Genomic DNA, 27699 nt, shown 5'->3' with positions numbered 1-27699 from the left:
GCCATTGCACCTAGACCAGAAAAGGCTATCGGCAAAGCCGACCAAGGTTTGCAACGTTCCCAACATCAAACGATTTTCTCATACAACCGCTCATATAAACTCAAATAAATTCAAAATACCCACCCACATAAATGAAAACATCATTCAAAACAAATATAAAATAGCGAAAGCTTCTGTATACATAACCTAACAAAACTAATACGTCATCTCTCATCATCTTACTTGCTAGCTTCATTTAACAGTCTGAAAAATTTGTATATTTTTGCAGACGAACATCATTCAGTCTGAAAGTATATATCAAAAATCATAGAGATTTGTTATTTCTGTGAAAAAATAATATTTGAGTATTAGATCTTTGGGTCGGTAAAACAGGTTCCTACCATTGGTCAATAATTAATATGGCGGCATTCTTAACATGCGCCATTCATAAAACAGTTCGCTAGTTATGTTTCTCGGTGCTTCATAAAGCTTTTTCGGGTTAAATTTCAAATTCGTCAATATCGCGGCAAGTGCGTTGATAGAACATGTGCTAATCTTATGAACTTTTGTAACTATGAAGTCCTTGTTTTCGGTTTAAGTTAATTAAAAAATATGTTCATACAAAAATGAAGCTATGTGAGTTTTGTGTTTGATTAATAGTGTGCTTTCCTAATGAGCTCTGAAGTATGAGGCAAGGTCGTGCCGGCCAAAGAAAAACAAAATGTAATTCAACATTTTTTCGGTGGATTTTGAATTTGTTTAGGAATCACATCATCAGATTCATAAAGAATTCAAGAAGAATATACAAATAAATAGTCAATATTTCCTTGATGACAGATCCAATCGGTATAAAATAGTTATTAAACGAGCCACGAAGAGGAGAGATATTCCCTCATCATTTTTTATTCTAAAAGATATGGCAGAATGAACAGGATTTACCACCGAATTAGAGAATTGATCATTTCAAGCTACTTACAAGATCGGTCGTGTTGACTCAGTGTCATCAAAACCAAGAAAAATTCAAGCATAATAATTATAATAATTATCAATCAAATAATTTGACAACTTTGTGTCTAATCCTTCACAATAATATATCTGTATGATATATTTAGTTTATTTTGTCTTGGAATATATTCCAATTCTAAAAATGACAAATTTAATAATCAACCAAAAAAAAATTCAAAATGACTAAAACTGTACAAATTGAGCAAACGGTTAATAAATTGAACAACTAAATTAACATAAAGACAGACGTACATTTCGGAATTTTTGTATTTAATAATACAATTTTTCCTCATCAGTGCCTTATAGTTCAACGAAATTATTAAATTTACAAACTTACCACGTGTATATCCACCTCAACAAAATTGCAAGTAAGAAACTCCAAACTAACTAAACGTATCGGTTGCTCTGGTGAGGATTCACAGAACAAGCCATTACATTATCAAGAAGACTCATTAAACTTTTATAAAGCATAATATCGACGAAAATCACCTCATAATTCCGTTACAACAGGTTGAACATAGTTAACATTTTGTAACTAAATATAAAATAATAATTTAGAGCCTTATCCAAAATTTCATATTGATTGCGTCATCGGAATTAATGAGGAAAGATTTGACGTGAAGTCTGGAGCTTTTGAGCCCTCGTCATTCATGTGCCAATTGCGTAGTTGTGTGGGGTAGTCAAAGGGTGAATGATCAAAAGCTCCTGACTTCACCTTAGTGCTGAAATACTCATTTTATATCGATAATATTCGTTCAACAATGAATGAATAAAAATTAAATATTCTACCAATCATATTTATCACATTATGATTGCACTTATTCCGTTCCCAAATAATTGAATACAAATCTCACTTAAAACCTCTATTATTCTCTTTTCAAATTGAACAATATTGTGCAATATTGCATTTTTTCAATTGATTGATTTTTCCGATATCACTTGTGGGAAATATTCACAAATTATGAATTGAAGCAATAATAGAATTGAGAAGAAATCAAACAAAATTTCTAAATATATATTCATCGCTTGAAAACTCTATTATTCTCTTTTCAAATTAAACAATATTGTGCAATATTGCACCTATTGAATCAATTGATTTTTTCCCTACCACATGTAATATTCTCGAACTTTTACAATGATAAAATTGAAAAGAAATCACAAAAAATTCTCTCTATCAAGAAATTATAAAATGTTGGTTCAATACTTTCGGTATGATCTCTGTACCTTTACGACAACAACATTATTTCAAGTGGTATAGATTGGCATGCACTTGCTGCCTATTTTTTCACTATCTACATCCTCAAATGAAAGGAAGATTAGGTACTACGCAGAACAAAAAGGAATTTAAATGTATTTCTCCGATTGAAACTTATATGCACTGCATAGAATGGCTGAACGTGAATTTCCATTTTCAAGGTTTCAAAAACCAGTGATTCTCTCAACTGAATATATCGGTGGATCATTTCGTCAAAATATGTGTAATTTTCAAATAATTATACCGAAATGGTCTCAAATGATTCGCTGATGATGAATCCGCGCCCAAAGATCCGCAGGGAAATTCAGTGCTTATCTTAATATTTTAGGGATTTCCTATCAGAATACTTTAAAAGAAAAACCTGAGAAAGATTCAAATATCTTTCGAATACGCTTCTTGCAAAAAGGCATTCTCTCGAGAATATAATGATAATTTGCGATGATTAATGTATTTTTGGTTATTTTTCATTTTTGCAAATGTGTATTTGCATTTTCGTTCCATTTTTCGTAGCATTTCGACAGAATATTTCTATTCCACGGATTTAAAGTTTACATATTTTTGAAAGAAACAAATTATGGGCTTGGAATTTTTTAAATACCCTTAACCGCTGAATTCGGCGATATCTTCCGATAAAAAAATATCTAGTCGATGTTTCAAGTATAAAATGTTCAAAATTTATTTTCTCCCGGATTGAATTACGCAAAATCACAAGAAAAATTTCATCATTGAAAGAATATTCCAGTAGGTAACTAAACGAATATTATCGGTTTGAATTTAGAACCTTTCGGTCGAGTTAGCAACTTTTAGAATGTGTCATCTGTCTATCAGAAGCTACTAGGCTCAATCAAAAGACATTCTTCATCATAGTACATACCCGTAAGATCTAAGATTTTTTTTGCTAAATTGCTAAAGGTTTTTATGGAAAATGATATCAAAAACTTGACATATTGTTGTATTGATTTCAAAAATACTCATACGAAGCCAAATTGTTATATGTATCATTAGAATAGCTCGTTTTATTTGCGAGTCTTTACTAGGAAGATATTGTTGGGAGTTTCTCATCCGTAGCTTTCGCAAACAGGCTACTAAAAATACACTTAAATTATCTCCGTTTGAAACACATTCGATACAATCGATACCTGAATGTTATGCAATATAATCAAGTTCAATTTAATTGACATTGGTGCATTCGTTTCTTCTTCCTCTTGTTTACTTAGCATTTCGTTTAATAAGACACTCAATTACACATTTAATGTAGAAGTGAAGAAGAACACCTAGTGAAATAATGGTATATATAATCAATTAATGCATTTCAGTCATCATGTTGAACAATTGAGAAAGATTGAATTGTAGAGAGCCTGGATGTTTTTCCCTTGAAAAAAAAATGGAGTAAGATGAGGTTTATCCACTGAGTGAATACAAAAAATTCAATTCCCTATTGCATTCAAATATTGTCAATTAACCCTTAGTTAATCAGTTAGTTAGTTAGTTTAAGCATCGTTCCAAATAGAAAAACTGAACCAGGCATATCTGGTATGTTTGTTTTTACTTAGATGTATTATATACAATGGATTCATATGTACCAAATAAATATTGGTGAAGTAAAAAAGCGAAAACAGATAGAAATAGTACCTACAACCGCTAAGAAATTGAATTGAAAATTAAATCAAATTAAATAAAATTAGGACATTTACTATTAGAACCACTTCCTTAGATGACGTTTTACCGAAAGGAGGCTCCCAGAAAACTTCCTTAGTTCCCGAAAAGCCTTTGAATGTGAGATAATGTAACGTAAGAACGACTAGACTAGACAAAAAGAACCCTATTTGCAAAATTGTTGAAGTCAGAAACTCACAGAAAAGCGTCGCAGATGCTTTTAATATTCAAATTTGAACAACAAACATGGTACTACATATAAGACATGTAATAATTACATTAATAACGTCTGTAAAATCCACCCTCAAAGTAAAATCAAACTGTTGTTCGAAAACTACCAAAGCAGAGATTAAAATTATAGAAATCATAGAAATTTCATTGCACGTTTTTTATAAGAAAACGAAATGTTTTTCTCTTTCGAAAAACGAGTAACTTAAACAAATTTTTGTGAAAAATGTATATTACCTCCGATTCGAGCTGCGACCTTATCGTTCGAGACCATTTCCAGCTCAAAATTCGAAAAATATATCGTGATGAAAAACTATGATGCTGCAAATTTACTCATTCACTACTTGATGTTATTCTTACGATTTTTTTGTATAAAAATAATAGGATTACAAAGATAAGACCGAACAATGCGTTTGAGATTGTCAATTAATTCAAGAGAAACTATTCCCGCTTGCTAATTGATTTTCTAAAAAGGCCTATATTAATTACTCAGCTTCAAAGAGTATGGAATAAATCGGTACAGAATTTTAAATGAATCTTCACCAATAATCGCACCTAACCTCAATTTAACACCTGAAAATAAAAAATTTTGTGATTGATGAAACATTCAAAACTTGAAGATATAAAGGTTTATCTTCGATAAGGAATTAAAATTTTAGGTGAAATAATATAACGAATTGTTGTTATTTCTATTGAATAGTAATCTTGATTGCTTGATTACTACGAGAGATATTTGCAAAATGGTATAAATAATTCAATCAAACAGAAATGTATTATTTGGCCAGTTCAGCATTTAGAAGAAATACAAAATGGGTGTTGTCTATACTTATATTTCAGTGTTTATAGGTGAGTGTATTTATACAGGAGAACTATGATATTCATTCATATTTTCATGATAACTGAAAAAAAAATCCATTCTAAATGTTCCTCACTTTCAAAAAACTATAGTTTATAAAAAAAATTGGTTTGCATTTCATCATTAATTATCACGTCCTGAAGGTAAAACTTGTGTTGGATCACCCAGTCTTTTGCAAGTGACTGACTTGTACCTAGCTTCTAGTATTCATAACGTTCTATATTGTCCTCTTTTATACCACTAAACCTCAGACCAAAAATGTTCTTATTGACAATGTGTCATTTTGCTCATTCTTCACAACGTCCACCTTTTCTAAATTCATGATTCCAATATCCAATTCATAATTCAATATATTCAAATCCAATCCAAATATAAGTTTGGATGGAAGATTTTGTAGATATCTGTTTGTAATTCAGCTTATGCTTTTATTGAATATTGATTTTGCACTCCTTGATATAATCAATTGATCCGTAGTGGATGCTAATTCATCAAATTATAGTGATTTCATTCATTATGGCTTTTCTTCGAAACCATTGTGAGAATTTTACTCATCCATGAATTTAACCAGCAACTCAAACCTTACCCCACATTTCATTTCAAAACTGCCCGATACATTCAACTACCATTTTGGGTTCAAAGTCTTCAACCATCCATCTTCCAATGTTTTTCTAGAAAAATTAATCGTATATCAATTGCTAGCCAACTAAGATCTCTTTGAGATGATACTATCAAAAGAAATGTGGAATATAATCCTACGAAAAAAAATATTTTCAGTTTCCAGACTCTCAAAAAGTTGAGATTTTTTGAACAAACGAGAGGGATTTATAAACCTTCATTGAAAATCGAAATGTTTGACAATTGAACAAAATGGTGCAATATTTCGTTTAAGGAATTCAATATGGGATTCTTGTTACGTAAACTACTGAAAGACAACATTGATCGAATGTAGAGAGAAGAGAAGAGAGACGACTCCAAAACTGTATAAAATGTCTTGAATAATATTATGCAATATTGCACCTTTTCTAAATTATTGATAATTATCTATCAAGTACCTAAAAATACTGCAAATTCAACACTATGGTATATAATTCACTCTTTCAGCACAGAACATGTGAACACTTGAAGAAAAAGATAAAAAAATCATCAAAGTGCAAAATTTCCATGAATATCGTAATAAAAATTTGAAAAATTCATATCTCCGAAACTAAAAGTGGACTTTGAAATTTGAAAAATTTTGAATACACTACCATTTCAATTCTATGATAAGGCGTATCGTGTTCTCGAATTAGGAGAATCAATGCGGTACAGCAACAGATTTTTGTACCAATTTCATACAAGTAGCCCTAAGAGTTTCCGAATATTCAATTTTTGGATGCTATACATTCCAAAACGTAAACTGAAAATTTAATGGGTGGGGTCGGAAAATCAAATAGGGAGTTTCAAAATACATGGTATGGAAAGTAGCTGCCACTGGGAGCTAGTGAACGCATATGCAAATTGCATCCTCGAAGACCACTGAACAGTTTGAGCTTGAAATAATTTAATTCCACAACTGAATGCTAAATTTGAAATTGAAATGAAGTTTTGAAATTATCAGTAACACAAAATTTCGAAAGGCTATATCTCTTTACAGAACTGCCAACCCCCAAAAGCAGCTGTTTAAATTTCAAATTTTTTTTGGTAAAACATACATAGTATAGCAAGGAGTAAATAATTGAAAGTTGGAGAAAAAAAGGGTTTGCATTAGTTCAATAAATTTGTTAATATGTGTTTGTCCACCGCGATTATCTATACAAATATGGCTCCACTATTTCTTGAAGGAAACACAGCACTATCATGTCACCTCGATGAAAGACTTAAGGCGACCTAATTGCATGTGCAATAGCACCCCATACCATAATCTCTACTGTTCGGTGTACATGAAGCTCAACATCAAACTGAGGTTCATGTCTTTCGCCCCGACGTCGTCTATCCCTTCTTCGGCAATCATGTGCACCCAAGGAAAATCGTGATTCATCAAAAAAGATGACCTGATGCCATTCCACATTCCAATGTTGGCGTTCTCTGCACCACTATAATCGTTACCGGCGATGCTCAACCGTCAGAAGTTAATATAGGGTCAATTAAAGGGTCGATAATGCTGCAGTCCAAGAGATCTTATCCGGCGGTAAACCGTTCGGACAGTTACAGGATGGCCTTGTTCTCCTAATCACTTACCAGCCAAAGATCGAGTTGTCGCAAATCGGTCTCTAATGGTCATAAGTCTCAGACGTCGATTTTGAACTTCATTTTGCCCCTTCGACGTCCGGTGCTTACTTTTCTTCGATTTTGGGCATTATCAAACCACGCTGGACAACATCTCATAACAGTAGTTGGATTTTTGTTCGTACGGTTAGCGATTACTCGAAATGACAACCCCGCCTCCCGTAGACCAATAATTCGACCTCTTTCAAATTCACTTAGCTGGTGAACTCGTACACGTGCTCCAGACATTTGAACAACAACTAAATATCGACTTTGGATCTCCTCGAACAGCTGGTTTGTTGTGAAATAAAAAAACTTGCAAAAAAACTACTACAGTATTCAAGTAACAAAAATTGGTTACATGAAAAAACCTTCACGATTTTTTTCCTCAAATTCAATCATTTACTCCTTGCTATACTATCTATGTTTTACCAAAAAAATTAATAAAATGTAAACAGTTCCTTCTGGGCGTTGCAGTTTATATTCATCAAAAATAACTACGGCATTCGATATCCACGCCTACCCTCCTTTAAAAAGTTATTGTACTTACGACCATGCGGACGGACGGACAGAAATTGATTTGACCACGAATTTGGAAAATGGAAAACCCGCATTTTCCATATTGACTTATCCTTTCAGATCAAACTCGAATCAAATTTCGAAAAAGAACAGATATTGTTAGGAAATGTTTTCTGTTCGTGGAATGAGCGGTCATTAAGTCGAACTACGACACCTGGATATACATAGATATATATTTATTCATATTATAAGAAAATTAAAATTTCATCAGACCAAGATGATTTTCAATTATTTTTTTTTTTCAGCACAAATCAGTTTCCTCATCGCTGCGACTGCTCTAACATGGACCTCTCCTATGCTAGTGAAACTAAATGGTACAGACGACAATCCCTTAGGTTACATCATCTCGAAAACAGAGAACAGTTTCTTAGCGTCGATAACAACACTGGGTGCAATCATTGGATCATTCGTTTTCGGATTTTTGTCGTCCAAGTTCGGTAGAAAGACCCTTCTGCTAATTCTTGGAATGATCTTCATGATATGTTACTTGATGATGGCATGGTGCAAAGTTATATGGCTTTTATTTGTCGGTAGAATGATTAGTGGTATAAGCTTGGGTGGAGTCTTCACCATCCTACCAATGTATTGTGGCGAACTAGCAGACGCTAGTAATAGAGGTATACTGAGTGCTTCCATGACAGTTTTTATTAATCTTGGCATGTTAACTTCATACGCCTTGGGACCGTATATGTCATACTTCTGGTTCCACATTGTTTTAGGAGTTATACCAGCTATCTTCATTATAGCATTCTTCGTAGTGGCTCCAGAAAGTCCATATTACCTCATTAAGACTGACGAATCAGCAGCAGAGGCTGTACTGATGAAAATAAGAGATAAAGCAAGTGTTCCTGATTTATTAACTGAAATGAAGGAGAATTCAAAGCAAGTTAACGATGCCTCCATAAAAGATATACTCAAGAGTCGAGCTCTAAGAAAAGCAATGATTATGGGAGTCAGTGGTTTCACTTTCATGAGTTTGACAGGAACTGTCATAGTAGCCACCTATAGCGAAACCATTTTCGAGGATTCCGGAAGTGATATATCACCAGAAGTATGTCCAATAATAACCGGTGTTGCCCAGTTATTGATGACAGTCTTTGTATCTGCAATAACTGATAGATATCCCAGAAAGTTCCTACTAACATTATCTCACGTATTGGTCGCTTTAGTGCAGATACCATTTGGTACGTACTTCTTCCTGAAACGAAATGGCAATGATGTTGGAAGTATAAGTTGGTTGCCATTAGTATGTCTGATCACATACGTATGCGTGTATAACATTGGTGTTGGGCCCGTTTTGATGACGTTACTTGGAGAATTGTTTCCTCCAAAAGTCAAAGGTCTGGCAATTTCTACTCTAGTAAGCTACAATTGGACTCTGGCCTTCTTAATGACTACCGTTTTCAACACACTAAACGATTGGATTGGTATCGGTGTTCTTTTCTGGATATTCTCAGCGTGTGGTTTTCTAGCAACAATATTCATTAAGACATTTATGGTTGAAACAAAAGGAAAAACTCTAGAAGAAATACAGAACGAGCTTAATTCTTGATTGAATGAAACGTTTCGAAATGTTAGCACTTGGATGTTCAAAATGATTCATCTAAGATTATAAAAGTAGAATGTATTGAGAAGGTGATATTATTTTTTTTAATACTTAGTTGCTTATTGGTTAGTTTGTGCAAAATGGATGAAGATGATGAAATTGAAAATCACATCCCATCTTTTGAACAAATAATTGAATGTTATTACTGTTTGGAGTGAATTGAAGTGCAAAATAGAACATAAAAACTTCGAATACATTGATTATATATATTTTCTAGATAAAAATCGTTTTATTTACCCCTTGCCATGCTTCAGAGAGACTACGTTTTTTGTCACTGTAGAAGGAGATATGAGATCTTTTTTGTAAGTAACAAATTCTAAATGAAATTTTGTAATATTCAAATAATCAGTATTCAATATTCACACTAAATTTCAACTTCATTTTATTCGATGTTGCGGAAATATTGATCATCTACTCGAGTTTTCTATGATTCTGGTTTCGCTTTCAACGTGAAATATAGCGAAATGCTTGAAATCTATTATAAATAAATACACACGCCTCAATTGATTTGGTATTATTTTCTTATATTCTTTGATATGTGATCTGCCTGAAATTCCGCTTGAAGATCGAAATTTTCATTTCATAACTACACCCAAAATATCTATTGCATAAATTTTGTAGGCACGGAAATGAAAGATAATTTTTTTTCTTGAATTTCCTAAGGTTCTGGTGACTCGATCACCTTTAAATTCACATACAATGAACTGTTAATCCAAATCTAAATGCATCAAAATCTCCATATCCATCAAAACATCAAATCAGCAAAGAAATATGTCACTTCAGAAAAAATAATCCGAAAAGCGATTCCGCCAGAATGCCTAAAGCTGGGTTCACAAAAGGTGAGACCAGTATGTCAAAGTTGAATGACTGACCCTTCCTCTCAGCATATGTCGGTAACTCTCCAACTTCTCAAAGACCGCTGAATAAATACTCGAAAAAATTCGCTCATTTTCTCAATCAACTATAGACCTCTTTTTCTGTCTTGAAAACGGAATGCAAATATCCGAAAAACGTACTAAAAAATCAGTAGTATTCTTCAATTCTTTCTAAAATCTTGAATACTTGACCAGACAGAAAATTATTTTGGCGTCATATTAGAATATTATAAGATTTTTTCCATGGGTTGACCTGAATGGAAAAAATGAAATTATTATGTTTGATAGAGAAGTTAGTCTTATCCGCGAGTGGGACAAATTATAGAAAATCTTATTCCAGTTTGAAAGAAAATGAGGAAAGCATTGACCAGAAGTCAGGAGCTTTGGAATGCTTCAAATTCCAATGTGAGGATACCGAAAATATACATACATATATATCACTATTGATTTAGGTATGTGATCAATTTACGTATCAGTGCTTTTTTCATTCTTTTTTCGATATGTTGCTGGAATTTTGTTCAATTCTAAAAGCTTTTGATACGAAATTCTGCATGAAGCTTGAAATTGGGCACGAAGCTGAAAAATTCTACCTCATTCCTACGCTTAAAATCACTACTACGTCGTTTAAGAGGTCACGGAAATATTAGGCTGCATATTGGCTCCTTCTTCCTCTTTTCAATAGGACTGTGTTCTGTTTTTTGCCTTCTTCCTGTTATTGTAGTGTCTCTTGTGATATCTAGCTCCAGCTTTCTTTCCATCTTTTCGGGAGGCGTTCCAATGGTCTATGTGTATTTGAAATCTGTGTTTCCGCCCATTCGGCAATACTTTCTTCTGTCGTCCTCTCTACATGGTCTTGCCAGAACCTCCTGCGTGCTCCATCTGACCACATCCTGCGTCTTCAGTTAATTCCTCATGTATGTACTCTGTACGTTCTCTTGGTTGTAGATGTTTCTGACCTCGTTTCGTCGGCATATGTGAGAACTGGTAGAAGAATTATCAAGGAAAATCCTCGCACCCGTCAATTTTTAATTTCAAAAGCAATTTACACTGTGCTTTTTTCAGTTACTCAATGGAATAGGCAAGAATAATAAGTTATTTTTAATCTGGGTTCCCGGCCACTCGGGAATTAGAGGGAATGAAGAGGCAAACACACTCGCCAGAAAAAGAGCACAAACTCCTTTCACTAGCCCGGAACCTTTCTGTGGCATAGACAAATGTACCTATACAAGAAAGAGTTTCAGGAGAAGAAAGAAACCGAAAAAAAAATACTCTGGCGAAATCTTTCTGGTTTGGATCACTCCAAAAAGTTTCTTTGGAACTTTGACTCTACGAGATCTAAGAAGTATCTGGATCTGGAAAAATATGCTACACCTCCTCACTGGATTCCTCACAGGGAATTGTCGCCTAAGGAAACACCTCATGAGAATGAGTCCAACAGAAAATAACGAATGCAGATTCTGTGAGGAGGAGGAAGAAACTCCTGATCATCTGGTGACGGAATGCCTCGCCATCGCTAGCCAACTCAAAACCTGATTAGAACACGAAACTTGTAGAAGTGAAGAATTAGCCTCCTTAAAGCCATCCCATCAGATATTGGTGTTCATTAGATTTCTGGAACTGAAAGACGAGCTGTAAATCACATTAAGGAGAGAATAGATCATTAGGTCGCAGTGAAATGGAACCTCCTTAAATAAATCTTAAATCTTAATCTTGTGCTTTTTTGAATTTGATATTTTTCACCCCCTACGCTCCGCACCCCTCTTACTTTATTCAAATGAGAATATATCGATTGTGATACATCAAATGAAAGGTAATTTGACTACTGATTCAGCGATGTGGCTAAAAGTAGAATACTCTTAGCCCACTATTCATTGGAATAAAATTTTCATCAGACAAAATACATATGTATTTCGAATTCTCCTTTTCGCTCCTGTTTTTCGTTCTTTGATTGAGCACAAACTCATTAGGATGCAAAGTTCTGTGAAAAAAAAAACAATCGATGGTACAAAATAATTTTAATGGATATTCAGTAGTAATCGATTCTGAACCCTATTAACACCTGCAAATCAAGATTTTTTTCGAGGGAACAGGCTAAACTTAAAGATATAACGGTTTATCATTGATAAGGTGTTACAATTTAACCGAAACACAACAAATGAATATTTCTCTCGACTACTAATCTTAATCGCTGAGATAATATATTCGTAAAAGGGTATAAATATTTCGATCCGTCGGCTATGTAATATTCGGCCAGTTCAGCATACAGAAGGAATACAAAATGGGTGTCCTCTTTACGTATATTTCAGTGTTTATAGGTAAGAGCATACATATCTGAATATTCGAAATTCACATTTCCATAATAGGCAATTCTTCCAATCTACTTTTGTATCGACAAAAGAATTATCTCATCCTTGTTTCATTTCTCGGATAATTCAAAGAAAAAAGTCCTATGAACAAGGGTCCACAAATTATTTGTTTTCGAAATACAGTTTGATTTTAACATGAAATCCTTCATATTTAAAAAAAAATATATTGTCGTTTAAAACACCATCATATTCATTCATTGAGGATCAATGAAAAAGTGTCTGTTTTTTTAAAAAAGTGAATGATGTATGGTGAATTATTTTATTCGTGATATACAACTTGAGACACTCATTTTTCAATTCACTAGTTCACTGTTTACTTACAATCCTCAAAAAATATATAATCTACAACAATACCATAATTGAGAAGGATGCAGTCAACTATTTTTTCATTGACGACATTGTATTATACTCAATCTGTTCAACTTATCGAAACTACGATTGCCTACCATAGAAAATTACTGAATTTGAATAATTTGAAAATGCTCTGTAATTTTTTCTTTTTTCAGCCCAACTCAGTTTTCTCATTGCTTCAACTGCTCTTACATGGCCGTCTCCTATGCTTATAAAACTGAATGGCACAGATGACAATCCTCTAGGCTACAAGATCTCAAAAACAGAAAATAGTTTTTTAGCTTCGTTACCAACTGTAGGAGCAATCACTGGATCCGTGATCTCTGGATTTTTGGCATCAAAATTCGGTAGAAAGACCCTTTTGTTGATCCATGCAATACCTTTTCTTGTGTGTAACTTGGTGATGGCATGGTCCAAAGTTATATGGCTTATGTTTGCCAGTAGAACCATAATTGGAATAGGATTAGGAGGTATCTTCACCATCCTGCCAATGTATTGTGGCGAACTAGCACACTCAAGTAACAGAGGTATACTGAGTGCTTCCACAACTGTATTCATGAATATTGGCATGTTAATTCCATACTCCTTGGGGCCGTATATTCCATTCTTCTGGTTTCACATTGTTCTGGCAGTTATACCAGCTATCTTCATTGTAGCTTTCTACCTAGTGGCTCCAGAAAGTCCATATTACCTCATTAAGAATGACGAATCAGCAGCAGAGGCTGTTCTGATGAAAATAAGAGATAAAGCAAGTGTTCCTGATTTAATGACTGAGATGAAGGAGAATTCGAAGCAAACTAACGATGCCTCCATAATAGATATACTCAAGAGTAGAGCCCTGAGGAGAGCCATGATTATGGGATTCGGCGGTTTCACTTTTATGTGTCTGACTGGAACCGTCATAGTTGCGTCGTACAGTGAAACTATCTTCAAAGAAGCAGGAGGTAACATATCTCCAGAAATATGTCCTATAATCATCGGTGTTGCCCAGTTGTTGATGACAGTTTTTGTATCTGCAATAACTGATAGATATCCCAGAAAGTTCTTACTAACACTCTCTCACATATTGGTATCTTTAGTGCAGATACCATTTGGTACGTACTTCTTCTTGAAACAAAATGGCTATGATGTCGAAAGCATAAGTTGGTTGCCATTAGTATGCCTTATAACATACGTATGCGTGTATAACATTGGAGTTGGGCCCATTCTGCTTACTTTACTTGGAGAACTGTTTCCACCAAAAGTGAAAGGTCCGGCAGTTTCCTGTTTAGTAAGCACTAATTGGGTGCTAGCCTTCCTGATGACTTCTCTTTTCAATACATTGAACGATTTAATTGGTATCGGTATTCTGTTCTGGATATTCTCAGCGTGTGGTTTTGCAGCTGCAATATTCGTTAAGATTTTTATGGTTGAAACTAAAGGCAAAACTTTAGAAGAAATACAGGACGAACTGAGTTCTTGATAAAATAGTTAGTGTAGCGAAGCACGCAGGTATTGAAAGTAGATTATCAAATTGGATGAAAAGTAGAAAAAGTGAAGTGCCTCTCAATCGCTCAGAGTAGATAAATAGATACTATTTATTTTTTGCAATCAATGCACTCACATAAAATATATCGATTTTTCGATATATGAATATTTGTGAACAAATAATTTTGCTGGCTTCAGATGAGTAGTAAAATGGGTTCAATCGATTAAAGATCTTGATTTTTAGTGATAAAATTTTTTATTTACACTATTTTTGTTATATCTTAATTTTTTCTCTTGATGTTCAACTTATTTTATATATATAAATGTTAATAATAATGTATTCGAGTCAACTCATTTCTTCTTTAATTGGTTATTATATTTATATTTATGGAGAGAGAATGATGAGTTATTATTTTATTAAATCAGATCATAATCTCCTTCCAGATAATATGGAGGATGATATTTACTTTTCAAATCAAGATCAAGTTGAATAATTCAAGAAATCATTGAATTATTTCTCATTAGAATTGAGCAATATCACAGATGATCAATTATTCAATTCCATTCTTATGAGCAAAGACGATTAGATCAAATCAGGATTATCAATATTTCTACCATATAGGTACACTTTTTATATATCAAACAAAAAATATCGTTAATTGACAACTTGATACATTCCTGAATAATCAAAAAAAAAATTATTCACTTATGAATATTCACTGTTTCAAATAATCAGTTCAGATAGGGGATAGATCAAATATTATTTCGAACATTTGATCAACGAAAAAAAAATGAAATTAATCTTTCAATGAAAAATATTATATTTCTTTCAATTTCAATTTTTCATTTTTATTTTTGAGATTCTTTGTTTAATCGATCAGTTCCGCATCAGAATTATGATATCCACAAAAAATTAATACTCCCTTCCTACCATCGGTATCGGTTTTTATTTTCAAATCAAAATAGTTCAAAACTATACATTATTTTGAGTATTACCAAAAGTACCTTTTTGTTTTGAATTGAATGATTTTCAAGTCTTGGGGTTAAAAAATTTAACCTATTGAGGACTACCCGGAACAAACCCTTTCTTATGAGAATCAGATAAAAATGAATACATGAGATGTATCAGATTACCAAAAGTGTTCAGAATTAAATATCATTGTGCGGGTAGATATTTTAAAATTGCTAAATAATGATTGGCTCGAAGCTTTTCTCTTCCTATGGCAGAGTCGAAGCAAAAGCAACAAAAGAGTAGCAATCAAATTTTGAGAAGAAATCGCAAGTCATTCAGAATTTGCAGTAAAGTATCAATATAAACAAAATCGGTCATCTCTCAAGTGTAGACTTCATTATCTATAACAATGGAATATAGATATACTCAACTGTATCAATTGGAGTTGAGACCATCCTGCTCTTAGAGAACTGTTTCCACTGAAAGTGGAAGATCTGTTAATTTCTGATTCAAAGGACAGTAATTGGATACTAGCCCTTTCAACAGTGTTGAATCCCTAGATGTAGAAATTTGCATAGATCCAGACGGATGCCATACCAAAGTTATTCAGAATTATCTATTATCTTGCGTATGAATTTTGAAATTGGGAATTCCTATTTTTTCAAAGCTTCCTTCTACCTATGTCAGATAAACTCAGAGCAATAAAAACATATCAATGAAAAACAAACATTGCAAACCAATCAAAAATCAAAATTTGCAGTAAAATCCCATATGAATAATAACGATCAACTTAAACCCATCTGTCATCCTCTCAGGTGTAGACTACATTATCTATAACAATGAAATATATCCTCAAATCTATATCATCAGTGATAATATCTAATTGATACAAATCAAACAATTTATGAAAAGCATAAATGTTATGGGAAGTTGATGGCTGAGTTCGACAGAACGTAGAAACAATGGCCACGCAATATTCATATTGCGTTATTTTTTTGGGTAAGTGAAAATTTTTTCCAATTTTAAGTGATATTGGTTGTGAAGTTACTTTGTCGCTGGAATTAAATTTGTCAATGTATTAACGTGAAAACCTTTGGTTATACATAATGCATGAGAGTTAATACATTCTCTCAAGAAAAAGCCGGGATCATTTGTGAAAATAAACTTTTTTTTCGCTAAGAATGCAGAGCTTTTATTCTGGAAAACTCTGATTTCGTATCTGTCTGTATGTGTGTTTGTCTGTCTTGCTTTCTGTTTGTCCGTGTGTATATCGGTTTGCCTGTCTATTTGTCGGTCTGTGTGTCCGCATAACCTTTTAATGTCTTCAACTTCCACAATTCTGATTGGACTGTATTGAAACTTGGTGTGGACAGTAAGTTTGAGTCATATATGATCCCATACAAAATTCAGCTCATTCAGATGAAGGTTACGCTGTGATCATAGGACTTTCATATCTCGCGTTCTACCAGTTGTAATTTGGTATGGTGATTCAAGTTATATCAAGTGGTTCCGAAAAATTCAACTCTTTAGGATATACTCACGTCAAATTCCTGGAACTAAATATTACAATAAGTCCGAATTTGAGAAAATTTGGTATATATATTCAGGGTTCCATTGGGATTTTGGTTTTTTTGAATATACGATATATGATGTGCATGCGTAAATTAAAACTTCTTGGGAGAAAATAACTTCATGTAGTTAGGTGCCTTTTTTTTGGATGAAAAGAGGATGTGCATGGTTTCTCCACCCATTATTGGCAATGAATTTTCAGTGTAGAAACATATCAAGAAGAATTTATTTTTTTTCTCTCCTCAAAACTCAAATTATCAGTTAAAGCCAACCATTTTCAATCTATAGAAGACATAAAACACATAAAACTGAACTTTTAGCAATTACTGAAAATTCACCGCTCATTCGTAAGCTTTTCATAGCCTTTGTAACTTCATGTTGTTGCACAACACACCTTTAAGCTTCGCACTTTTCACTTTTGAATGAGCAGTTTTATAACAAATACATACATAATAGATATGTCAGTTTGATTCAGGTGATGTTAACATCAATCAGTCGAAATGAATATTGATATCCCACAAAATATAATATATGAAAATGAATTTAATTCCACCGCTCAATTTTTTCGAATCACTAAAGAACTTGAATGATTTCTTTGAACGCACCCTGTATATCTTCTGGGCGTTCAGGAATAGTTTTTGAATAGTTTGATAAAGGATGTACTCTGGTCTTATTCGACTCCCATTATTTGTAAAAGGAAATAGAGGCAAACATAGTCGTTCTCCATTTGACTTTCAGCATTCTTTATGCTTTTCTTCTAATTGCTATTTTTCTTTGAGAAACCGACTTGATTGAATGAAGGAATGCTCAAAAGCAGTCAGTGCTTTTCTTGAATTTTTATAGTATGGTTCCAATATGGAATTGTTTATAATTGATATATTTTGTTTATTTTGCAGCTACGTTCGGAGCCTTCCTTGCAGCTACAGTCGTTGGTTGGTCATCGCCAATGATGGAGAAACTGAAGGAATTGGACGATAATCCCTTAGAAAGAAAAATAACTTCTTCAGAGAGTAGTTGGTTATCATCACTTGCAATTCTAGGCTCAAGTGTGGGTTGCATAACTGTCTCAATGCTTGGGAACAAATTTGGCCGAAAAACAGTTTTAATTTCGGGAGGTGTTGCAGTGCTGATTTCTTATTTGACGATGACCTGGACCAAAACCGTATACCAACTCCTTATAGGTAGACTCTTCACAGGTTTTGGAGTTGGTGTAATATTCTCAACATTGCCGATATATTTCGGTGAAATGGCAGAAGCGAAGAACAGAGGTATCATAAGCACTTCGATAGTAATTTTCATGAATGGAGGTATGATTTATTCCAGTATAGCAGGAGCTTACTTCTCTTATTTGTGGTTTCATTTAACTCTGGTAGCATTTTCTGCTATTTACACCATTTTATTATTCATTTACGGGACGGAGACTCCCTATTACATGATTAGATCTGATAGGTCCAAGGCTGAAAGGATCTTGATGAAACTAAGAGGCTATGGTCAATATGACGAAACCTTGGACCAAATGGAGGAATCTCTTCATACCGCATCTAAAGTATCTTTTATGGAAATTTTGAATAGTAAATCCACCATAAAAACGCTTATCATAGGTATTGGTGGAATAACTTTCGCTCAACTCACTGGTACAAGCATAATGGTTGCTTATACCCAAACTATTTTGAAGGATGCTGGAGTAAGTATAGCTCCAGAAGATGGACCTATCATTTTAAGCATCATCCAATTCGTTACTTCCATAATTGTATGTGTAGTTGCTGACAAGTTCCCAAGAAAATTTCTCTTGGCTATTTCCCATGCTGGGATATCGTTTTCACAAATACCACTAGGTGTTTACTTCAATCTCAAAAATAGCAATTACGAAGGGATAGAAAAAATCTCTTGGCTGCCTTTAATTTGTATGATAATATACGCAGTGATGTATTGCATTGGTGTTGGACCGATCTTGATGACATTTTTAGGCGAGTTGTTTGCACCGAAAGTGAAGAACGCAGTTGTGTCTTGGTTGATAGCGTACAATTTGCTCGGAAATTTTCTAATGACATTTTTGTACAATGATTTGGAAAGTGCTATGGGAAAAGATTACTTACTTTGGATTTCATCAGCTTGTGGATTTGTAGCTGTGGTATTTGTTATGTTGGTCATGGTAGAAACGAAAGGTAAAACTCTTCAGGAGATCCAAGATGAACTCAATCATCGGTATAACTCTCCTGCAAAATGAAAACGCTGTTAGGAAAATTATAAAAAGATTCACATATTCTTTCATATTGAACCATAAAAACACGTTGAAAATTTGATGTTCACATTACAGTTGTACAATTCATTCTCATGATTCATTGAACATGAAATGTTAAAAAGGATCAGTCATATTACTTGTCTATTGTACGAGAATATATCCAGAACTGCTGCAGAATATTTCTCAGGATTATTTGTAATTCAATATTTACATCATGTATAAACTAGTAGGTATGACACAGATAATTATATTTTTGTAATTAATAAAAATTATTCAAAACATTGAAAAATATCTTAATTATCCTGTCTTTATAGTGCTCATTTCACATTCCAGTATAAACTTATGTCCACTGGAATATTTCTCCAACAAAAATAGATGGATATGAAATGACAAATAAAAAAAAACAACAATTCTGCTTTCAGACAATATAATGCTTTTTTGCTTTATATCATATTCTCAATTCTATGATTTGTATTGATGTTTTCCTATTTGTTACCTCAACTTTGAGCTTTTTAAATTAATTTACATTAAGCACCCAAAGGGCTTTTTTGAGTGCTCGTTCCTTGAAAACATGTCTCTCATCATTTGCTGCTGGCCTTAACCACGGTGGGGGTCTTTTGGCTATTGTATTGATGTTCAACTCATACTTGAAGAACGGTTCAAAATAAACTAAATCTCATACAGAAAATTAGGATCAAAAACAAAGAAACAACCCTGAAAATAAATAAATAATTCATAATATGCAGAAGAGAGAAGTGTCAAATGGAAATTCAAACTTCATTCGAAAATATGGAAGAAAAAGAATTCCTTGTCGTGACGTCTCGTGTGTCAAAAACCATAGTTTTTTTCTATACATCAACTTATAGTCAAAATGTATTTCATACTAAAATACATGGGTAGATGATATTGATTCATAAAAAAATAAGAAACTCATTCCATTTTTGCAGACTATCATGAATTCAGACAACAATCTGAATTAGATCTCCAGCCACCATCTACGATTCAAATAGGCATCAGACAAAAATCAGATGAATCAAGCCCTACCAAAATGAAAAGTCGAAGTCAGACATTATCCAGTATTAAACAAAGTACTTCTGTTAGTACAGCAAATGCCCTTTCTACCGATTTACTTCCTCAACCCATGCTTCCTGAAAACAAGGAAGTGTTGATAAATCCTGATTGTTACTTGGGATCCATTCTAGATTATATATGTGAGGTTGCTACTGTACCAAGGAATCGTGAGTATCAGTGTTTCGGTTTAGTTTCTAATTCATCAAACCAAATGTTGAGGCATATACTTCCTGACCAACTGTATGGTAGGAATAGGTATTTCAAATAAGCGTAGTTCGGAGATAAGACAATCAAATATCTTCTACTTCTCACATACAATTTCAGTTTTCTGTTTCAAAACTAATAACAGGCAACAAAAACAACCTGCAAGTCATGGTCGAAATAGTAGATGTAAGTATGGCATTCGGGCTGGAGATGTGTCGTACTCTCAGCGTAGTTTGAGGAAGAATTCAGGATGGACTGATTGCTTCTTCAAATGGACAAAGGATAAAAACTTGAATGAAAAATGAAATGAAACAAAACCGACGAATCATACATCAAATAACGAAGGAAGTCCTAATGACTTCAACATCAAGAACATGACCAGAGCCGTAAATACATATGCATGTTCAATACTAATATAAGTTCTCTTCTTGTATAGTTCTATGGACAAAACAGATATCGAAAACCTGCAACGCAAAATGAGAACATTGATTAGAAAAGCAATCAAGCACTATCCAAAAAGCAACACTGAGAGGACAACATTGCCGAGCAAAAAACCCTGCAACTGGGTGTGAGCCTGTTAGGTATACGAACCTGATACAAATGCTCAATATCTTACTGAAGACACTTGAAGTCTTCTTAACCGGTGATCCTGCCTAAAATTTACAATTGATCTGCAGAAACCAACTTCTCACTATCTATCACATCCATGACATCATTTATGACAAGTATAAATAACGGCGTCCAGGATAAGATCATATATATATATATATACCAGACATCGAAGAAGTAAAAGTCGACTACGTATTTGAGGAGCTGTATTCACTTTTTCAATGAGGGTCAATTTTATTAGAAGCCTTATGAAAATCACCAAATTCAACAACCACATTCAACCAGACTAAGAGTAAAAAACTCAGAAAATAACCAAGTTAGTAATGCATGATATCCCATCCATTAGTTAGGCCATGCTGCTTAACATTGATCGAATGCATCATAACTGAATAGATTTCATTAGATGAAATAATTTCGAATATTTTGCAGAAGTTACACAATTTATATATTGAACTTTATAGTTCAATCAATTTGCAATCAGTCTCCCTTTTTTGATACAGGAATATAGGATAGTGGGCATCCATATATCTAGATACATCCCAGTGCTTCGAGTTGAAGACATGGCAGAAGGAAATCAATAAATCACCAAGACAATCCTCAATCAAGTCACTTGGTTAATTGATAGTACAAGACAAGAAGATGATTTGTTAGGGGAATAGAAACTGCCAAAATTATGAATAAAACTCTACTATTCTACTGTGGAGGACAAAATAACTAATTTTATTTTAAAACTATGAATATTGGACAAAAATTCAACGAAATGGATGACCTTAACCTAAATGCTTTTCACAACTCGTGGAGAAAACAATACATACAAGAAGATTCAGGGTAACTATTTAAGAAAAATACGATTGGATATGTGTCTGGGAAATAAAAAATATAAAATAGTTGCAAAAGTTACATTTCAAATATTTCGATATTTTCATTGCTATCACTATCTCTCCAAACTACGTCTGGAGTATAGAAAAGCAATAAAGAGAGCAAAATTATGTTATTACAACAGCAAAATCGAATCCTCAGATAACAAGTCAAAAGCGGCCTGGCGCATAATAAATGGTTATATCAAAGACGGCAGCAAACGGGAATTAGCCAACATTGATGCTGACAGCTTCGGTGCGCATTTTGCAACTGTTGCGCGGAAGGCTCTGCGTGGTCTACCCCAAACCAACGTGCGCTTCGACGAGACCTTCCGAAAACAGATTCCACCGGGGAAAACATTCAGTTTCCAGGAAGTTGGACAAAATGTAGTGAGAGATATAGTACGAAATATTAAAAATAGTAACTCTGCCGATTACTATGGGCTTTCAATTAAAGTAGTGAAAAGAAATATCAATTCTATCATATCTCCGCTTACCAAGTTGATTAACGAGGGGTTGATCACCGGCAAGTTCCCTAAATGCTTAAAGGTCTCCAAGGTGATCCCTGTATTCAAAAAGGGCGACAAGAATGATGTCAACAACTACCGTCCGATTTATCTCGTACCTGTCTTCTCGAAAGTGTTAGAAAAAGTTATGTCTACACAGATTGTTGCATATCTCGAGTGCAACAACTTGCTAACTGATCGTCAGTTTGGCTTCCGCGAGGGGAGGAATACAGTTGAGGCGATCATCGATTTTGTCAACTCTACTATCGAAAGCTTTGAGAATAAGGATCACCGTCTGGCCTCATTTGTCGATCTTACAAAGGCCTTTGATTGTGTACCCCACGACAAGCTCCTCGAAAAATTGAAAAGATATGGATTCGACGACAGGGCGATGGACATGATGGCTTCTTTTTTGAGCGAGAGGTATCAAATAGTCAGCTCAGACGGAACACGCTCTCAGATGAGCCCCATTAATATGGGAGTGGTACAGGGTTCAGTTTTGGGACCAGTGCTATTTCTGGTGTATATTAACGATCTACCAGATTATATACCTGAAGTTGAAGCTACATTATTTGTAGATGATACTACAGTCGCAATAAGAGACGTGAACTCACAGACATTGCTTGAGCGTTCACGTATAGAGCGAGTGAGGCTCGTGGAGTGGTTCACGGCAAACGGCCTCAGTGTGAATGAGGAGAAAACATACAATATGATTATGACCTTGAGACCGTTTGATGGGGACGACATGGTTCATTCAGTAAAGTTCCTCGGTGTTCATGTGGACTCGGCGCTCACGTGGAGTAGCCACATTGACAACCTACTGGCCAGGCTGAGTCGAAATATTTTTGCCCTGAGAACTCTATCCTTTTCCCTGACACCGGACATGTTACGTTCCGTATATTTTGCCCTGGTAGAATCACATCTGAAATATGGCGTCCTGCTGTGGGGGGACAGTGCGGGTCGTGAGGCTGTTTTCAGACTGCAGAGGCGAGCGATAAGAGTTTTGGGAGGGCTGGGCTACCGTGACTGCTGTAGAAATGCCTTTAAAGATTTGGGTATTCTTACATTCCCATCGCTATTCATATTGGAGAGTGTTATATATATTCATAAAAACAAGGATAAATATGTGCTACAATCTGACATACATGGATATGATACACGGAACAAATCACTCATTAGGAAAGATTTCCTAAGATTGAGTAAATCCCAGCGCGCTCCTGGATTTCGAGCGGTGTCTTTGTACAACAAACTTCCTGGTGGGCTGAAAAATCTGCGAATGAACGTTTTCAAGATAAAAATAAAAAAGATGTTGACATTGAAGGTATTTTATTCAATTGACGAATTTTATAATATGACTCTGGACGAAATTGATTTAGCATAATATTGTTCTGGAGCTGAGATTTAATATACTATTTATAGCATTTATTTATTTATTTATTTTATATTATGTTTCTATTATATATTTATTTATTTTAGCATAATATTGTTCTGGAGCCGAGATTTAATATACTATTTATACTGCTGTTTGTAAATTACCCTTAATGACGTGTGAAAACAATGTATTATTTGTATTAATCACCAATAAATATCTTATCTTATCTTATCTTATCTCTCAATACTGTCCTTCATACAGATCATGTATATTAAAAATAATTAAACCTACGGCTGAAAATAACTAACTTAACTAAAACTTCTTCAAATTATATATAACAACTTTTTCAATTATCTTGAATGTTTAATATTGTTTTAGTACATTTCTCTATGTGTACAGACTCAACCGATCTGTTGAATGTTCATGATGCACCACTTAGTACCCCAGGACTTGAATTCTTCATCCCAAAAGAAACGTATTATGTGATGTTGAAAGATTGTAAGTATGGATTTCGTTCGATTCATTCAGAATTTGATCATTTGATTTGTATAAAATCCGCAATCAATCTATAAAAATAACATTTCTGACTAAACTAAACAATGCGCCACAACTATATGCGACAGCTGAATTTTTGTTTAGAAAAGAAAAAAATAAAAGAAACAAGACTTTTCAAGAACATTCGCAAATTACAATTACAAAACCATGAAAATGTTTCATTTTTTGAAGGTTTTTTACACCCCGCTTTCAGGGGTACACACAACATGTTCCCTTCAAATGAAAATTGTACGCAAATATTTGGCAGGACTATTTTATGTTGTCCATCCTATAAAGTTCATCAAAGCAGCTACGTTGTTTCAATGGATAGTAGGTTTTATGATTCATTCAGTAATTTAACGAATATATGTTAAATTATCTAAAGTCTCTGATATAAAAAATAATAATTGACCCAGGATGCAGAGTTTATAACAAACACAGTTGAACTTACTCACTATACAGGATGTAAGTCGAAGTGATACCCGTGATGGCCGTATCGAAAGTGTGTGTTAGAGCGAAGGTACCTTGGTACTTTTCCTGTGATTGGGTTCGATCATAGGGACGCATGCGCGTGATTTATTCTGACAATTATGCCTCTGAATGATGTCCTTAGGCATTTATGGTATGTATGAGTATAACATGGGCTTAGTGTCAAATTATGAATTGCTAACATATATAGGTCTTCAATAATAAAATCGAAAGTAATTAAATATTAATAATATGATCTTCCATATAAAATGTGAAGGTGAACAGTGAACGCAGTTGCTTCGAACTTTTCTGGATGTCCATTTTTCCTTGATGAATATATTGTCTCATATTTTGGTTATTTTCAGATGATCTTGATGGGAACGAAGTAAATTATCCACTACTTTACAAGAACAGTGAAGTATATGCATATTTTATGTCCAAATTCAACAATGGATTACCTGAGCGACAAGAACCAAAGGTAATAAAAATGAGGGTTGTCATAACAATTACACAGCTTCAAAATCATGCTGGAAGTTCTCTTAAATTACTATTCACTCACTTGTGTATTCATGTGTATTCGAAAAATTTGCAACAATTACTTGCCTACAACCTTTTCTATGCCAAGGAATGAGCGGCATGCAACATAAGTAAAATCAAAAGTAAACCCTACCTATCCAGGTAGCTCTGAAATTCTCAGATACTAAGCGTATCTTATTCATTATGTATATATTTGGTACGGTTGCTTGCGAAATCAAAATTCCTTGATTTGTTCATCATTAGGAAAAATTTTTGAGCTTTCAATTTATATTCATCCTTCTAACATTTCAAAAAAGCATGTACTTTAGAATATTCTGAGTTGCCTACATCTTCCTTTGTACAGAGAAGCTTTCAGTATGTAGTAATTTGTCGCTCAAAGTGATCAACTCTCCTCCTCTTGCCTGCTGCAGCATTTTCCAGAAAAAAAAACTCATACAGATATATCGGATGAGCTGAAATTATTTTCGACTCAGAGACTGGTCCCAAAATTAGGAAACACCATACTACTAAACGAGAATACCCAGGTTTTATATCACACCCTATAATAAATCGCCATAAAATCGTGTTTTTGACTCCCCTTGCCAAAATTCATCTGTTTTATTTTTTGACATAGGCCACTGTTTTGACAAATTTCATTGTTTTAATAATTAAAACTAGGGATCATTATTCATGATATATTAAAAATCATTCGAGATGAATTTTTGACTTTTTTTTGTGAAGTCTCCTTTTATTTACGGATCACTCTACGGAAGGGTCCGAAAGACGCTGCGGTTCTTCGAAAAATGTCAATAACTCGGAACTCCATTTATACCGATGGCATACCCCGAATTGTGGCCTACTGGATACCCTAGTGGGTAGTCTTCATTTTTTCAGAAGACGTGTTGTACCACAAATGATCTTGATAAAAAAAAAACATGAAAATACTTGGCAATATTATTTCAACCAAATGAAATGGTGGACTTGTATAAACAAACAGAAACATAAAGGTACAACATGATTACCTACTTCAATTGATCAAATATCAATCAATAATTCCAGCAATTTTATGCATTATATACATATTATCCTTCTTTTAATTTCCCCTGCAATAAAGCCTTTGAATCATAATCGACGCCAATTTGTTGTCACTGAGGTAAAGAATAGATAACAGTCTGCTAGTTCTCGGAAACTTCACTGTCCATCTCGAATGAGTGTTCAAAGATTCGTTATATAATTATTAATGATCCACAATCTCAACTTTCAGATAAGTACTACTAGTTCCATATCCAATGTTAAATTGAAATCTAAAGAAACAATAAGATCTAAGGAAACTGTCAAATCGAAAAGAATCAAAAGTGCGACTACAAACAAAGAAGGTAAAACTCAGCCAAGCACATTACCTCCAATTAAGAAGTGAAACTTGTACAAATATGAATTATATCATTTTCAATGAGAACTGAGAGTTTTTTGAAATGATCATAGAGTATAACTAGAAAGATAAAATTTAATCGCGTAAAATTTATCACCGTCAAACGAGTAATTTTCAAAAAAATTGTTGATTTTTACAATCGAAAAACTCCACCTGTTTAAATTTTATCTCGAATGGTATTTGAAATGACTATTAAACGAGAAAATCAGTCGAAAAGCAATATAAAAATTGTTGAGGAAACCAAGAAAACAATAATTCTGAAAAAAAAAGTTGTGAACTTGGAACATCTTGATTTTTCTTAATTAATTATCAGCTTTCTCAGAACTTTTTCGTTTTCATTCTAATATTTTTTACAGGTGTTGTTCAATTTGATATGAATCTAGTAGTTTTTTGCTTGATCCTGTTTATGATTTAATCTTAACTTAATGAAAATACTTCAGTGATGCTGAATATTGTAGATTTTACTTCAATACTATAATATATTCCTTTCGACTTCACGCCAGTGTTTTTCCCATTTTCAAGAAAACTTCAGGCGAAAATTTTCTTTGAGTTTATCTAACCTAATCTTTCGAAATCACATTCAGCTGAAATTCGAGCAGATGACATTTCAAAAACGTCCAAATTTCTGTGACACTGAAACATTACAAAACAATAATATTTAAGAATTAATCCAACAAACAGTGAAATTCGTTGAAAAAACTCAATGTTATGGTATGCCCAACCTGTTTCTTCTATCCCATAATCGTTTTCATTTTTCAACGATTTGTGCATGATTATCTGCCAAAAATTTGGAACAATTTTCAATTCAGTTCATTAGAAGGTCTAACAAATACATCAGCGATTTTGAAGGAAAAGAGTAAACTTTTGATGGCCCCAGCAGCAGATGAAAGGGGCAATATGCAA

General features: G+C 33.8%; 4 protein-coding genes across 5 annotated transcripts; all 4 read left to right on the top strand.

Annotated features, from left to right (window-relative positions):
- Positions 1–4811: 4811 nt before the first annotated feature.
- On the top strand, positions 4812–9632 carry LOC123688831 (facilitated trehalose transporter Tret1-like). The gene is made up of 2 exons (XM_045627556.1): positions 4812–4969; positions 8048–9632. The coding sequence occupies exons 1-2, from the start codon at positions 4933–4935 to the stop codon at positions 9352–9354; spliced, it is 1344 nt and encodes a 447-aa protein (XP_045483512.1). The 5' UTR covers positions 4812–4932; the 3' UTR covers positions 9355–9632.
- A 2830-nt stretch (positions 9633–12462) lies between these two features.
- On the top strand, positions 12463–15124 carry LOC123679929 (facilitated trehalose transporter Tret1-like). The gene is made up of 2 exons (XM_045617501.1): positions 12463–12598; positions 13156–15124. The coding sequence occupies exons 1-2, from the start codon at positions 12562–12564 to the stop codon at positions 14460–14462; spliced, it is 1344 nt and encodes a 447-aa protein (XP_045473457.1). The 5' UTR covers positions 12463–12561; the 3' UTR covers positions 14463–15124.
- A 1148-nt stretch (positions 15125–16272) lies between these two features.
- Positions 16273–19509, top strand: LOC123689069 (facilitated trehalose transporter Tret1-like). Its single transcript, XM_045627867.1, has 2 exons — positions 16273–16418; positions 17885–19509. The coding sequence occupies exons 1-2, from the start codon at positions 16382–16384 to the stop codon at positions 19213–19215; spliced, it is 1368 nt and encodes a 455-aa protein (XP_045483823.1). The 5' UTR covers positions 16273–16381; the 3' UTR covers positions 19216–19509.
- Positions 19510–19742: 233 nt separating this feature from the next.
- LOC123682562 lies at positions 19743–26823 on the top strand. Of its 2 annotated transcripts, none has more exons than XM_045621278.1 (5): positions 19743–20126; positions 20178–20468; positions 24249–24347; positions 25217–25329; positions 26632–26823. In XM_045621278.1, exons 1-5 carry the CDS (start codon positions 20102–20104, stop codon positions 26782–26784), a joined length of 681 nt encoding a protein of 226 aa, XP_045477234.1. In that variant the 5' UTR covers positions 19743–20101; the 3' UTR covers positions 26785–26823. The 2 variants fall into 2 exon arrangements, with proteins under 2 accessions (XP_045477234.1, XP_045477225.1); XM_045621269.1 differs by having other exon boundaries at positions 19761–20126; positions 24228–24347.
- The last annotated feature ends 876 nt before the right edge of the window (positions 26824–27699 follow it).

The sequence above is a fragment of the Harmonia axyridis genome, chromosome 1 (assembly GCF_914767665.1).
Source record: "Harmonia axyridis chromosome 1, icHarAxyr1.1, whole genome shotgun sequence".
NCBI classification, from domain to species: Eukaryota; Metazoa; Arthropoda; class Insecta; order Coleoptera; family Coccinellidae; genus Harmonia; species Harmonia axyridis.
The sequence above is the reverse complement of the archived record's forward strand: the minus strand, read 5'-3'. Positions and strand labels throughout refer to the sequence as shown.